This window comes from Thamnophis sirtalis, unplaced genomic scaffold, assembly GCF_051295495.1.
Source record: "Thamnophis sirtalis isolate CommonGarterSnake01/CBP01778 unplaced genomic scaffold, rThaSir2_p1.2 scaffold_1, whole genome shotgun sequence".
NCBI lineage: Eukaryota > Metazoa > Chordata > Lepidosauria > Squamata > Natricidae > Thamnophis > Thamnophis sirtalis.
The window spans coordinates 78,034,245-78,050,218 of NW_028261381.1; the positions used below are offsets into that span (position 1 = coordinate 78,034,245).

Below are 15,974 nucleotides of genomic sequence, written 5' to 3' on the forward strand. Positions count from 1 at the left end.
TTCGTTATTTATATGGGTGTTTGTTACTGCTATATGATCTCTAAGTGGGGACAGGTTTTGCAGTCCGGTCCTTTTATAGCTACTTAACTGCATTTTATACAGGTACTCCTCGACTTACTATCATAATTGAGCCCAAAATTTATGTTGCTAAGTGAGAAATTTATTAAATGAGGTTTGCCCCATTTTATGACTTTTCTTGTACACCTTTTCTTGCCACAGTTGCAGAGGTGGGTTGCTACCAGTTCGCATCAATTTGGTGGAACTGGTAGTAGAAATGGAGACTGGGTCTCCGAACCGGTAGGGGCAGCATAGCAATAGCAATAGCAGTTAGACTTATATACCGCTTCATAGGGCTTTCAGCCCTCTCTAAGCGGTTTACAGAGTCAGCATATTGCCCCCAACAACAATCCAGGTCCTCATTTTACCCACCTCAGAAGGATGGAAGGCTGAGTCAACCTTGAGCCGGTGAGATTTGAACAGCCGAACTGCAGAACTGCAGTCAGCTGAAGTAGCCTGCAGTGCTGCACTCTAACCACTGCGCCACCTCGGCATGCTCGCCATGCCCCTGAACTGGTCCCCAGTCGCCACGACATCTTTTTTTAACCTTTTTAAAATGTTCTGCGCATGCACAGACTTATTTATAGGCAACTGTGCAAGCGCACAGAGCACGCGTCAGGCGCACGTGTGAGTGAAGCGAGTGCACTAGTGCAAAATTGCACGCGCACCGAACTGGCAGTAATGCTGGCAGAAACCCACCCCTGCACAGTTGTTAAGTGAATCACTTAGTTGTTAAATTAGTAACACGGTTGCGAAGTAAATGTGGCTTCCCCATTGACTTTGCTTGCAAAAACTGATCACTTCATCCCAGGACACTGCTACTGTCATAAGTATGAACTAGTTGCGAAGCATCTGAATTTTGATTAGGTGGCCATGTGGATGCTGCAATAGTCATAATGCTCTTTCCACCCATTGCTTCTTGTCCTACCTGTTAATGGGTAAAATTACAAAGCGGAAAGCAATTTTGCAAAATCTTGTTTTTTTCTAGTCAGCCATGTTAACAGATATGCACGACATTATTTTTAAAAAATGTGGAAGAAAAGAAACTTGCTCTGTGACTGCCTTTTAACTGATTAACAATTGAGTTGATAGTGCAACATGTAATATAAATGAACCCAGGCAGGATAGCACCCCTTTTAAGAAACTGGAGAATAGAATTTGGCCCTAATGTTGTAAAGCTTAGACCTCCTTCCTCTTGTTCTTCACCACGGAAGGGAAGATTAGATATTGGAAGGGAAGGCTGGACACCGGACAAAAGTTGCCTACTATAGTGGGACCCAGCGTGGCTTCTTAAGGAAGGGGTGAATCAATGACTCTTTAAGAGGCAAAGGGCAATCCCCTTTGTTAAGCATAAATTCATCACCACTAGAGTCCACACATATTTCACCCCTGGATAGCCTTAGCAAGGAAGGACGTGGGCCAGTCATAAGGATCCTGTCTAGTTCTTTTAAGTCAACAGGTTCAAATCACTCCAGAGCTGTGGTGGTGAAGCGGTTAGAGTGCAGTACTGCAGGCTACTTCTGCTGATTGCTGGCTACCAGCAGTTTGAGTCTCACTGGCTCAAGGTTGACTCAGCCTTCCATCCTTTTGAGGTTGGTAAAATGAGGACCCAGATTGTTGGGGGCCTTATGCTGACTCTGTAAAAACTGCTTAGAGAGGGCGGTAAAGCACTGAGAAATGGTATATATAAGCACCATTGCAACTAACAGGGCAAGATTGTACCTCAGGCACCTCCACAGGAGCTGTAGAAATGCTGGCATCCAACTAAGTATGAATCCAGTGAGTTATCAGAGATGCTGTACAAATTATTTGGCGTGAACCTGAAGTAAACCTCAGGGTGCCTCTTGCCCAGGAGGGCCCTGGTCACCCTAGGTAAGGGTGCCAGTCAGCTCTCTGCAAACTGGCGTTAAAAAAACAAGTATGGTGTTCAAAAAAGCAGAAATGTGCTAGTATGATCTTGTATGAATTATGAAAGTTTTGTGGTTAGCTTAGGAGCACGATTACTGCATTTGTGCTTAATATGGTAAATATTAATACACTAGTATTCTCAATTTACAACCATTTGTTTAGTGACTATTGAAAGTTACAGTGGCACTGGGGGGGAAAAAGACTTATGACCAATCCTTGCACTTATAACTGATGCAGCATCCCCACAATCACAGGATCGAAATTCAGGCGCTTGGCAGCCAGCATTATTTATGATGGTTGCAGCGTCCTGGGATCGTGTGATCACTATTCGTCAGCCAGAATGGGAGAGGCTGGATTCACTTAACAACTGCATGATTTCACTTAACAAGTATACTGATTTGCTTAACAACTGTGGCATGGCTCACTTAATAACTGCCTTGTTTAGCAATGGAAATTTTGGGATCGATTGTGATTATAAGTCGAGGACTTAGGCAAGAATTACTGTAAAGAAACACCTTGTGCTTTTTGTGTCATGTAACTTGTGGTAAATTCCCATATAAAACCCACCAGTGGACTTTGGTAGGGCTTTGAGGGAGACCAACTCAGTTTTTCTGCAAAAATGCTTTTTGTTTATTTGTAATCTCCACTTCAGTGTGCTCAGTTTTGGACTTGGGCAATGGATTCAGTGTTGAGCTAGAATAGCACTCCTGAAAGCCTTCCGAGACTCAGAATAACAGTTGCCATACTCCCACCCCTGACCTTGGCTGATGTCATCTCCAAAATCCAGCTGGCCACCTTTCCAAGAGGGGAATCCCTGCCCCCCCACCCCCGAGTCAGCATTCTCAATAATGCATTCCGGAGCCTTCCTCTCATCTGTGATTAAATCACAGTTGAGAGGGATGACCTGGCATGCATTATTGAGATTAAATCACAGATGAAGGAGGCCTTATTACAGACTGACCTGGCGTTTAGTAATAGCAGCCAAAAACAAGGACGTCTGTAGGTTTGTTGCCCGGGAAATGAGGCTGAGTTCAGGGAGTTAGAACTCAACACCATATAAGGTGACAGCATCATATTCCCTGAGGGTGCCCTGCCTCCTTTCTCCCACCATACCTCGCTATACTTTTTACCACCAAAACAGACAGATTCACACCAAGGTCCCATCTCCCAATCCAAGACCTCCCAGTATGCTTGATGAAGGTTGCTGGTAATATCTTGCCTTCATATTTGTCAGACAGTTTTGGTTTTCTCAATCACTATAAGGTTGAAAAGAAGTCACTTGCTTTCAGAAAAAAAAATCTAATAATCAAATTTTCAAATGTAATTTCCTAATTTCATTTTGAAAATACTTTTTGGTATTGAAGGTTCTCCAGTGTAGGGATTGTAAATTTCGGTGACAGATACACTATGTTCCTAGGATGCAAAGTGTAGTGCTGGCATGACAGAATCATTGTTAATATATTCTGAGAGCAGAATTCCTTCATTGATAATGCCAATAATATCCTACTGCTATATTTCTTCAGTTCTTTGCAACTTTACAATTAACATGCACCTGTTGCACAGTGCTGCTTCATTCTTGAAGGAGAACAAAATTAAACATTCATAATTGTTTTGATTATAACAACAGAGATAAGAAATAAATCAGCACCCAGACACAGCACTATTACGAGTACAAAAGGTTTATATAAAGAAACCTTAGGTCAGATGATAAGGCATAGAGAAACTCAAGTGGTGCTCATATAGAATTTATAGAGGAAAGGAAGTAGAAGAGGAAGGGAAATTGAAGAGGAAAGAAAGAAATTTTAAATACAAGTTTAAGGCATTCAATAAATCTTTTAAAAATGATTGAAATGTTGATTCTAGGAAATGTTAATCTAGGAAGTTATAAACAGACCAAGGGTCCGGATTGATTTGAAATAAGATTTTGAAGTTCATTATAACAATCCTTCCTATAGGAAAATCTTGTTTTGAATTCTTAAAAAGAAATATTATAGGATGGGACTTTGAAAGCTGGACACTAGAGGGAACCAAAAGGAACTAAAGATTATAATTAAAGGAGAACAATACTTAAATGTGACTTATAGAATCCAAAACAGAATGAAACAAAATACTTTAACATTGGATGTATTCAATGATATTTGTGACCTATGGATCCAATAGTTAAGAATTTTAACTTTTAGCTCTTAAATTTGAAAGTGGACCAAAAATGACAGGCTACTAGAATGATAATGTAAAAGATGCAGCATATGATATACAAATGAAGCCTGCTGATGTCTTGAGATTTAAAAGGGATATATAAATAAGAAGTCAAAAGTCCAATCTGCATAATCTCCTATATTGGATTTACAAAAGAGACTTGTTAAAGTTATGAAAAAGTTTGTGAAAAGCAACATAGGAAAATGAAAAGAAATCAAAGTCTAGACCATTATTTGAAGGGTCAAGATTGTTTAAGTAAATATCAAGATTGTTAAAAAATAAAAGGAAAGAATATAAAATTGATTTGTTAAAGGTTAAAAGGACATGCTGTTAACTCTGCTAAACTTTAATGGACTTGCTTACTAGGAACAAATGATGAGGTTTTAAAGATTTGTTTATAAATAAGAGTTGGGAGATGATCGTTTGTTGTATTTAAAGAGAAGATGTTAAGTTACTAAATTGTTTATTCTTGCTATGACGAAAGAGTAAATCATTTTTTTACTTTTCCTTTATTATAGGTCAGTGATGGTTAACCTTTTTGGTGCCGAGTGTACAAGCGTGCACGCGTGAATGCACATGCGTGTACACCAATCCCCATGTGCCCTGCCCCCTGCTTTGGCTTCCAAGTTGGTGCAGGAAATTTCCAGGTCCAAAATGGGGTACGGGGGCCCTCACACGGCACCCCCACACCCCATTTTGGCTTCCAGGTTGGTGTGGGTGGCAGAGATGGAGTAGAAATGTAGGCCTCACTGGGGGGGAAACTTGTGGAGATTGGAGAAGGCCCTGTGCATGCGTGGCAGAGGCCTGAAGAACAGCTGACTGACGGGAGGTGCGTGTGCATGCCTGGTGGAGCTGGGCTGGGGCAACAGCTGGCGAGACCACAGAGAGGGCTCTGTGTGCCACCTGTGGCACGCGTGCCATAGATAGGTTCACCATCACAGCTATATATAGTCCTCACATTACACCCAAATGTTTAAGGATTATTCAAAGTTATGAAAGCTTCAGATAGCCCATTTTATGGCCCATCAAACATTTCTGGCTTTTGTAAAACATCTCCCCTCCCTCATGGTCACATGAAGGCATTTTGGGTGCTTGGCAATCGGCTTGCATTTAGCTCTGTTCCTGCAGACCCATGTAGGATTTCCCCTCCATTCATGAAGGAGAGGATAAATCCTTAGTTTGGCTCCAGGAGTGTTTGAGACTGAAAGGGCTACCTGCTGGGAGAATTTCAGCTCCATGCAGCTCCATGAAATCTAGCAGGCAGCTCTTTTGCTCAGTCTACTTAATGACCTGGGAGATTGCTTAATGATCACACCCAGAGGTTCCATTGTGATCATTGAATAAAGCAGTCACCTGGCATATCAGTTAACTATCGCTTTGCTCAATTATCGATATTCCAACTGTGGCCATAAAGTCAGCACTATCGGTATAGTCTTTCCCCCCCCCCTTTTTTCCCCTCTATTTATTTTTTATTTTTTTCTTCTTAGTTTGTGTTAGTTTATAATCTTATCTTAATTATCTTATCTTATAATTATAAATATCTTAATTATAAGAATATAATGCTCTAATATTGCTTTTAGAAAAAATGTCTGGGAATTCCATGAATGACCTCACTTCCAAAAAAAAACAAAAACAAAAAAACCCCACTGTACACCACCAAACAGCAAGAACCAATTAATCTGGATAGACAAATGACCAGGCTCAAATTATCATGTTTTGGACAATTATGAGAAGACCAAACTCCGTAACTTTCCATTATGTTGGGAAAGGTGAAAGGAAAGAGAAACAGAGTACAACTAGAAGCCAGGTGGATGAATTCAGTTTTATTAGCTAGGAATAAATTATTGAGAGACTTGAAAGACCAGATTGGAAAAATGCATCTGTGTGATTGCTAAAGAGTCAAACTTGATGTTACATAATCAATGCTGAGAAAATGCATGAAATATAAGACTTTCTCTAAATTCTTAACCTGCAATCAAGTGCAAATAAAATGACTGGCACTAGTACCAGGAAACCCAGATGTTTATTTATTTTTATCTCTTCTACGTCAAGCAATTACCCTCTTTGATTATATTAAAATGTCATATAATGTCCTCTTCTATTCATTGGACTTTTTTTTTTCTTTCCCTCTTCTCTGGAACTCTGCTTTCCTGATATTATAAGAAGAACTAGAATATCTGTATCTAAACACAAACCACATCTGCCTTGCATTTTCAGTCTCCCACTTTTTTTTTTCATTTGGGTGTTCTGAGACTCACTGATGAAAAGATTCGGGATAATTTTCAAGTGGTACAAATTGCATCTTTTTAGAAATATGCTTAACATTGTGATGGAACCAGCTGTTTCAATTAAACATAATGGAAGTAAAAATACTGCTAGGTCTTTTCAGATATGGCATGTTCATTCTTGTCTGTATGTGAGTTCATTCTACGTCTATGAGCAGGGTGATGATAATAGCACTTAGAGTTATTTACCATTTCACAGTGGTTTACATCCCTTCTCTAAGTGGTTTTACAAAATCAGCATATAATACAATGGTTATTGAGTGTACCAAAGCCATTTTAAAAAAGTATCTGGACTTCTTTTCTGGAGAAAAAGACTTTTTTTTGCATATTTATTATATAAGTTAAATGAATATGTTTTTCAGCTCTGTAAATATATGACCTTATATTTCACCTTATATTTTCTGTTTTTCCTCATTCACTTTTATAATACTGTACTTGATGAAGGAATGTCATGTGTTTTGATATGCTGCCATCTAGTGGTTAGATTTACTGCTTAATTCAAAGTAACAATCAATGGCTACCTTCACAGGTTATCTTGATTTCCAACAAAATTTTAGCATAGTTTCTTGAACAGCTACGAAACGGAGACATCTGGTTTTACTAGAGTGTAATATCAATTCTTCCCACTTTTCTATTATATTTATGACCCATTAAGGACTTTAATAGTGTAATATGAATGGATGTGTAGACCCTTAAAAAAAACACTTCACTTTGCTCTTTATTTAGGAATCCTTACACAAGTAAATTTCACAAGCTCTTGTGTAAGGACCTCTAACATATTTTTATTTTTCTTAGCAATAGCACTTAGACTTGTATGTTGCTTCATAGTGCTTTTACAGCCCTCTCTAAGCTGTTTTTACAGAATCAGCATATTATCCCCAACAATCTGGGTCCTCATTTTCCCACCTCGGAAGGATGGAAGGCTGAGTCAACCTTGAGCCGGTGAGAATTGAACTGCTGAACTGCAGCTAGCAGTCACCTGAAGTAGCCTGCAGTGCTGCACTCTAACCACTGTGCCACCTCGGCTCTTCATCTTCTTACTGAAGATTAAGGGATATCTTGGTGCTCTTTGACTTTGGTTATTAGCTTGGTTGTTTTCTTGCACGTCTCATTACCGAAACTAGGTAGCATCATCAGTACTAGTAGAGAATTTATATTCTAGTGGCTTGCCTTGTGTCAGGAGTGGTCTTGGTAGAGGGTTTTTTTGGGGGGGTGGGGGAGGATTGGGTTATTTACTGTTGGCTTGTTTGGCAATTCTTTGATTGGGGTATATTGTTCTCTCCTTGATTGTTGATCTGGTGTTAATCTATGGTCACTTTGGTGTTGATTGCTCAGTTCTTGTAACATACCTGGAAAAGTGATTGTAGAACTAATGTAACATAGGGGTTAACTGAGAAGACTCAGACTCCAATTTACATTTAGCCATAGAAATTCAATAGTCTCAGTCAGTCTGTCTGTCTCTGAGTCAGTCACTGAGTCCGTCTGTCTGTCTCTCACACACAGAGACATTACCCCCCAAGATTATTGTTCTTCTACTTTCTCCTAGGTATTCCTGCAGGTGCAGGGTCCGCTTTTCGGATCATTGAGCACCATTTTCCACCGTCAGCTGCGTCTCCAGGTCGCAGGCCTGCGGCTTGCATAACCACATGATTATTGTTAAGGGAAGGGGGAAATGGATTATTGTTAAGGGAAGGCGGGAGTAATATGCTTGCTACCTTTAGCTCACGAAGGAAAGACAGAATATAAATCTATCAAATAAACCCATGCATATATAGAATCAAATGTAATTCTCATATGGCAGAAAATCACAATTGTCCCGAATGTTGCGCAGTTATTCAGTAAATGCTGTCTCTTTGTTACTCAATAAACCATTTGCCAGTTTTTTTTCTGTCAGTAACTGTTTCCTTAAGTTCTTGTAAATTCATTCTTGTGTCACTGGTGATATTATTTAGTTCTAGACTTTCGTAGTCCTTCAATTCTATATTTAAATGATTTATAGTTTAAAAAATTCAACACAATATATAATTAACAGTAAGTTCTGCAAAATAAAGTAACAAGTAAAAAAATATAATTCCACTGTACAATATTTCATTCACAACACCAATACCGAAGTCTCTGAAGATTTTCTGAAACGGATTGTAACAATTTGTTAGAAGAACATGGAGGGAGGGGCCCATTTTATAGACAATCTATTTATACTGGAGGGAAGCCATGATGGAGCATATTATATTGTTAAACGATATGCTGTCAGAATATGGTGGTGGAATATTTTAAATTACAGGTACAGGTAATCACTGACTTACAACAGTTCCTTTAGTGACTGTCCAACGTTACAACGGCACTGGAAAAAGTGACTTATGACCATTTTTTTTACAGTTACGACCTTTGCAGCATCCCCATGTGATCATGTGATCAAAACTCAGATGCTTTGCAACTGATTCATATTTATGACAGTTGCAGCGTCCTGAAGTCATGTGACCACTTTTTGCCACCTTCTCATGAGCAAAATCAATGGGAAATCCAGATTCACTTAATAAGCGGGTTACTAATTTATTGCAATCAGTCACTTAAAAACTGAGGCAAGAAAGGTCATAAAATGGGGCAAAACTCATTTAACAGATGTTTCACTTAACAACCAAAATTTTGGGCTCAATTGTGGTCATACGTTGAGGACCACCTGTAGTCTCCAATTTATGACCTTAATGGAGCCTGGAATTTCTGTTCAAGTCATGATGGTCCTATATTGAGGACCTTGTGACCAGATTCAATTTTATGACCTTTTTTTTTCCAGCAATCATTTAACAAGTGCTATGGGCATTAAATGAACATGGCAGTTAAGATGTTGTGATTAAGTTAATTAATCAATTTCTTTGGGCATTTTTCTTTGAAAATCAACTGAAAAGGCTGGAAACTGAGGTGGTGGGGATTAAATCGTAATTGCATGATTAGGAAAGGCTACAACTGGTTGTAAAGATGAACTGGTTGCCAGGTGTCGAAAATGTGGTCATGTGACCTTTGGGTTGTGTATAGCCATGGGACTCTGGAACTGGGTTGGAAGTAGCTTTTGTGGGAGAGGAGGTCTGTCATAACTTCGAGATGTTGCTAAGTGAGGCTACCTGTATTAGTTTCTGTTGGTTCCTGTGTATCCTACTTAGGTATCTTACTTAACAGGATCTTTCTATCTATCCTTTTAAGATCTGCTAAAATGCCCAAACCCTGCAATATGTAATCAGAAACTTAGCAGTTCACATTTTAAGATCTCTCCTTTCTTAAAAAGGATGAAGATGTGGTAGATTTCACGAATTCCAGTTCAGAGTTAAAAATGGCATTTGCTTAATTATGTATCTTCCAGCATAGTGAAAGCTGAAGGAAGGCAGAATTAGGATAAGATGGTCAAACAGGTTGGATTAGAAGACCTCCAAGGTCCCTCCCAACTCTGTTATTCTGTAATTCTATAATACACAGATAATATTTCGCTCTCTGAGAAGTAACTTCAAGGGATCACAGTATATGTGTATGCACACGCACACACACACACACACACACACACACACACACACACACGGCTGTGTTCATTAACATCTTAAAAATTATATTTAACATTAAGATATTTCTCTTTATTTTTAAACGTTTATCTAAATCAAAATGTTAACAATTTCCAGTTTTCATTGTATAGAAATCACTAGTTCAGTTATTATCTGGCTTCTGTAATGTATTATTCATATTTTATAATGCAAACATCTTCTAGCAAATTTTCAGCATATCTGTGATCAGCACATTTTGCGGTTTGAGAAATAGCATCTGACATGCTATAGCCAATGGAGAGCTGCAAAATTTCCAATTTTGTGCAATTAGGTTAAATGTGCTGTCTTGGCCTTTAAAGGTTCATCAGAATGAACATTTTGGGCTTGTGTATACACGCAAAGAACTATATTTATGGAAATACAGAAATAATACGTGTAATCACTTTTTATTTTAATTATATACTTCTGGCAGATTCTTGAAATAGTTTTGCAACAGTTCAATAAGATCCTTACCTTTTCTCCGCACTTATCAACTTACTGTAGTGGAAATCAATGTTTTTCTTCTTGGGTAGCTTGCTTGGAACTAATGATTAGAATGGAAAGTTCCAAATTCTGCTCTGATTTCATTTCTGGTCTTATTTATATGACGTATATTGCTATCAATAGCTATTTTGGTGGGATAATGTCATTTTTTGTTGAAAGAACTACACTTTCAACCTTGGCAGCTGAATTGGTAAGGGGAATTCCACACACTATCCATGTACCTGTGCAAGCAGTTCCTTGTGTGGGTACATCTATATATGAACAGATAGATCTTTGCAAGCATTGTTTATAGCTTGTTAACTTTGTGTCTCAATGGAGAAGCTGAATTTCTATTTTCCTGTAAAACGTTATCCAAAGATTTTGTTACTTGATAAAAAATAGGCTAAAAAATAGACTAAGTTCCTTCACAGTCCCTTTATCCCACATTCTGTTGAGTGAGATCAATCTTTATTTTTCTCCTGTTGAGTGAGATCAATCTTTATTTTTCTCCTTTGCAGCTTATTACACTATTGAAAGACGGGAAATTTTATTTATTTCTCATTTATTGTTTCTTTTTTTTAAAAAAATAACCTTAACTAAATGTTTTAGTGATTTTAATTTTTGTTTTTTTTTTCTTCCCCCCCAGTTTCCTCATAGTGCTGATCTGCCTTATATTCAGTGTGCTTTCCACGATTGATCAATATGCAACTCTGGCCACAGGGACATTATTTTGGATGGTATGCCTATGGATATTTGCTTAAGCAACATATAATTTGTATGTATTTTGAGAAGAATTAAAATTGAAATATAGCATGTATTTATATGAATGTACTGTGTATATATTTGGCAATGTTATTTGGATGTATTCTAATTTGCTAAAATGAACAAGCACAGTAATATGAAGTACAATCAGATACTTATCAGTGCACACTTTACAATACTTTCATATATTTTTTCTGACTGATTTGTATCTGTATGAGAGTAATATGGATAACATGGAAGTAGGTTTATGTAAATCCTTTAGGTTCAGGCAGAAATCCAAATTGGTTCTCATTATACTCTGGATTGTGTTCATTTGGCTATTCCAAGGGTGGTCCAATGGTTTTCATCATCCAAATCATAAGCATTTTGTGAGGTTTCTAACATGGTGTTCCAGGCAAAAGAGTTATGTTTTGGTGACCACAACCAGAATACGCCAGCTTTAGCTCTAGAGTAGCTTTTGACCATGCCATATTGCTACGGATCAGATGAGAAGGATAATGTTGCAGAGAACCTGTTTCTGAGTTCTGTTTCAGTAGGTTTTGGACATCCCTACATAGAGGATCTATTCCTCTAGATTGTCCCACAAAGTTTAATTACTTGAGTAGGGTGATTGAACAATAATACGTGTGGCAAGACAAGAGGTAAAAATAAGTCACATACATCCATCTTAATGTTTTTAGTATTGTTATGCAGGTTAAAAAAATATGACATCTCAGTTGAGTTTATATATAGCAAATAGCTAAGAACCTGAAGTTGATGCATTTGATAATGGCCAACTATTCTGACATTAGAATACACCGCTAAACATTTCTTTTCAAGGATTTGTACAGTCTATAGTTCTTGTTGCTGTGCATCAGTGTTATGCACTGATCCATACCAATCCAATAAGGCTAACAATAACTTGAATGCTGTATCCAAGTTCAAGAGTATTCAGTAAATAAGTCCTCTGAGTTCTCCATTGTCAGGACCTGTGTCAGGTTCATGAAACACATACTGAGAGTAATATAACCAGCCCTCCCCAGCTATTATGTTCCTTGCTGATATCTCAGTAGAAGTTGCTGGCATTGCATTACCCGACTTAATTCCTTGGGGCAAGCCAACATTTATATTTCATTTCACTTTGGGCACTTAATCCTGCAGTTGTTTCTTATGTTGGGATTTCCCCATTATATGTGTTTTAATATTTAATGTAGGCAAAACCGTACCCTCCTTTTTCCAGAGAGTCAATTTTCGAGTTCAAGTTCATATGAATAAAAGGGCCAGTTTTTATGACTTTTGTATGCAGCTCAAAAGGTTGATAGCACTTAAGACCTTCTTAATTTTGTCTTTTATTTATAGAGTTATTTTTATACAGATCTGGTAGTGAATAGTTTCATACAGTTAATATACAGATACTAATTGGCTTTCATGAACACAGACTAATTGAGTTTCAGAAAACAGTACAGTTTTCATAATCTGGAACATTGAATTAAAATTTCTGAAGTTAGTGTTTGAGACTTGGAATACCTAAAATTCTAGAATTCCAGCACAAGTTGGCATTATGTTTGAGAAAATAGCATTTGAACATTGAGGCTAGTGGAACAATGATTAAATGGGGTTTGGGTAAGGATTTATTGGGATACAAAACTAAAAAGATAAGGAAGATAAAGCCATGGAGAGCATCAAAGTTAAAGATAGATTATGATGGTCCTTGAAGGGTAATGCTAGTGCTATTAAGTTAGCAGAGACAAGCTCAGGTAGTGGCGGTTATAATATTTACAGAATTAGTTTTTGTGACACAGTATGAAAATGATTTGCCATTGCTTTGTGGAATTTGGTCATCCCAAATTTAACAATGAGCCTGGGATCGCTTGGGGGCCTCCAAGTACTAATCGGAACTGGTCTTGCTTAGCTTCCTAAGATTACTCAATGTTATATAATTTAAATTAACTTAATCTTTATGATAAATCCAATGTCATATGAATGTATTGCTGCCCATATGATAGGACTTTACCATTTTGTTCGCTTCTGAACAATTCTCTTCCCACTTAGAGTTTTGGTGTCCTTCACTGATAGAAAAGGCTTGTAGACCAGAGAACAAGCGTGGAACTTGTTTCACAGAGCAGTTTTTATGGGAGGAGCTTACTATTCACAACATTGTCCTTTTTTACACAATACTGTATAGTAAATATTTCTCTTTATGTTAATTTGCTTTTGTTAATAAATATATATGATCTTCTTTTGTATTATTACTTCCTTAAATAATATACCTGTGTTTCTTCTGGGTATTTTACTACGGTAGTAGCTTTTCCTTGATATTTCCCCCTGTGAAATAGAAATATATTTTTGAGAACTTTGTTTTGCATATTTTATTTCTGTTACACATGTCATCCTCTTGCTGGATGACTTTAATATTTACTCAATAAATTGTGGAAAATAACTGTTAACAATTACTGGGGATTTTCTGAGTTTGAGAAGCTCTGAATGAAAATTTCATAATTCAGTAGAAAGTGTGACGCAAAGAAAAAACTTGAATTATTTTCTCAATTACAGAGATTACAGTTATTGCTATAAGGCTTATGATATGAGAAAAATTCAAAAGTTAGCATGGTTATTTGTTTTTTAAAAAAGCCTATGCACCTCAACATTAGAAAGGAAGCCCAGTGACATATTTTGCTGAAGGTCTGGGTGGAATTAATAGGAAGAGTTGAAGTAAGACTTGCAAGTATGAGAAGGGCTGTTTATTTTTTTCCCTTAATCTTAAAAATGATGGATTATAGCATGGTCAGAAGTATTATTGACCATATGAGAAAAAGAACACAGGATATGTTTTAATGTTGGCATCCTTGCATCTTAAACAGTAAAGGCATGCACCACAAGATCAGCAGAGGAAGGAAATTTATTTCTTCTAAGCATATATGTGTGTGGGGTGTGTGTGTATGTGTGTGTGTGTGTTATATTGAGGTCTCTTCCATTTACAAAAAAATAAGAATATCTCTGTGTTCCAATCTAAACTTCTTCAAATTTTATAATACAGTTTGCAGCTTTAAAATGTATACAAGATGTGTTTGCACGTTAAAGCTCTATTAGGAAAGTGTGTGGGGAAAATACATGCATAAAGATATAAATGGATATAACTGTGAGAAAATTGTCCTGTTAATTTTTGTAAAGGCATAAAAATTATGCAAGTGAAAGGGAAGTTTGCAGATTTAATCTCTTCTTAGTTCTGAGGGATTAAATGGAAAGGCAATATTTACTTACTATTTCTATAAATGAAGTTTTTTTGAGATTAAACAGGAACCAACCAGGTACTTAAGTGGCCTTGGAACATGAGCCCACAAATGAATCCAAAGCTCTGGTCTGTATTTCTGTTTCCTGATTTTCAAAAGTCAGTGTTTTAGATGTTGGAAAACCCACACTAGGAACTATAGTTTCTTTTGAATTTTAAAGGTGAAGGGCTTTATATATTATATATTTTTAACAGTTGAATATTAATTTGAAAGGCCTCCAGATAAAAGCAGAGGCACATTTAAAATAATCAAGAACATGATGCTAAATTGTTTTGTTTTATAATTATTTTCATGACAGAATATAAAAACACCCTTTATCTTTCTTATATCAGTGAGTTTTAATTCAGATTAGATTCCTCTCAAATGTTTGTAATCAGGATTAAGACTGGGTCATATATTCACAGGGGGAATGAAAAGCAAATTAGCATGAGGTAAGCACCCCTTTTGCAAGCATAAATATATCTGCATCCTTTCGAAGGCCTGGCTCTGAAAAAGGCACTTTGTTTAATTGCCTGTATGCATGCATAAACAACGTTTCTTGTGAAATTAATAGCAAAGGGAATCGGATACGAATGTACATACAGGTTAAGAGAACCAAGTAAAGAAGTCAAGCACCCAGGTAAACCTTCTGGAGAAAGTAAATGCTTTAACACTTAGAGAATGATACATTTATTAATACTCTATCCATTTATTGCTCTGAAATTGAAAAGAGGGTGCAGAATTAATTTCATACCACTAGGTGGAGGTGTGAGCAGGATTTAAGTCTTTTTTTCTTTTCCCATGGCAAATATTCAGTTTACATTGAATAAGTGATTATCATGTAGAAAGGTTATGTATGTACATTGACAGATTTAAGATATTAATTGAAGTTTGGACATGACCCACAAAGAGAATGAGGCATATTTATTTAAAAATTGTTTTTGAAAGTTCAATATTTAAACTATGGAAAAAGTAAATTCAACGAGGTATTCTCCCCATGAGACTATATTTTTCTTTTATTTTTATAAGCAAATGTTTTTATGGTGCCAAGACACAGCGGAATGTTGTTATCTCAGCATGCTCTAAGAAAATCCAGGCACATGATCCAAGTGGATTAAACATTCTTCTGAACAGAAGGATATTTAGTGTGCTTGAAAAAGCTATTTTCTTGCAGGAATCTCATTTTGTTGTCAGATTAGGTTTTAGAGCTCTAGAGATTATATAATGTATGTTAAATATCGCAGGTGTTAGATCACTTTTCCTAATGGCCTTAATTCTTACTCATACTGAACTGCAGAAAAAAAAGTTCACATTGGTTTTGAAAGGTGTACAAATTTCTAGCTTTCTTGTGTTTACTTTTAATAATACTTTTTCATTGTTATCATTTTAGCCAAGATGGCTGCTTTCACTGCTCTTAAAGAGAAGCTAGGGCAGAGTCAAATTTGAAATGATACTTAAGATACCTTCCTATC

General features: G+C 36.9%; 1 protein-coding gene across 2 annotated transcripts in view; it reads left to right on the plus strand.

The window, feature by feature from the left end:
• The window catches only part of KCNQ1 (potassium voltage-gated channel subfamily Q member 1), a 360,955-nt gene that overhangs the window by 37,154 nt on the left and 307,827 nt on the right, over positions 1 to 15,974 (plus strand). For both annotated transcript variants that reach the window (XM_087716811.1, XM_087716814.1), the window contains exon 2: positions 11,139 to 11,229. In XM_087716811.1, the coding sequence (XP_087572937.1) occupies positions 11,139 to 11,229 (91 nt within the window). The remainder of the gene's footprint in view (positions 1 to 11,138; positions 11,230 to 15,974) is intronic.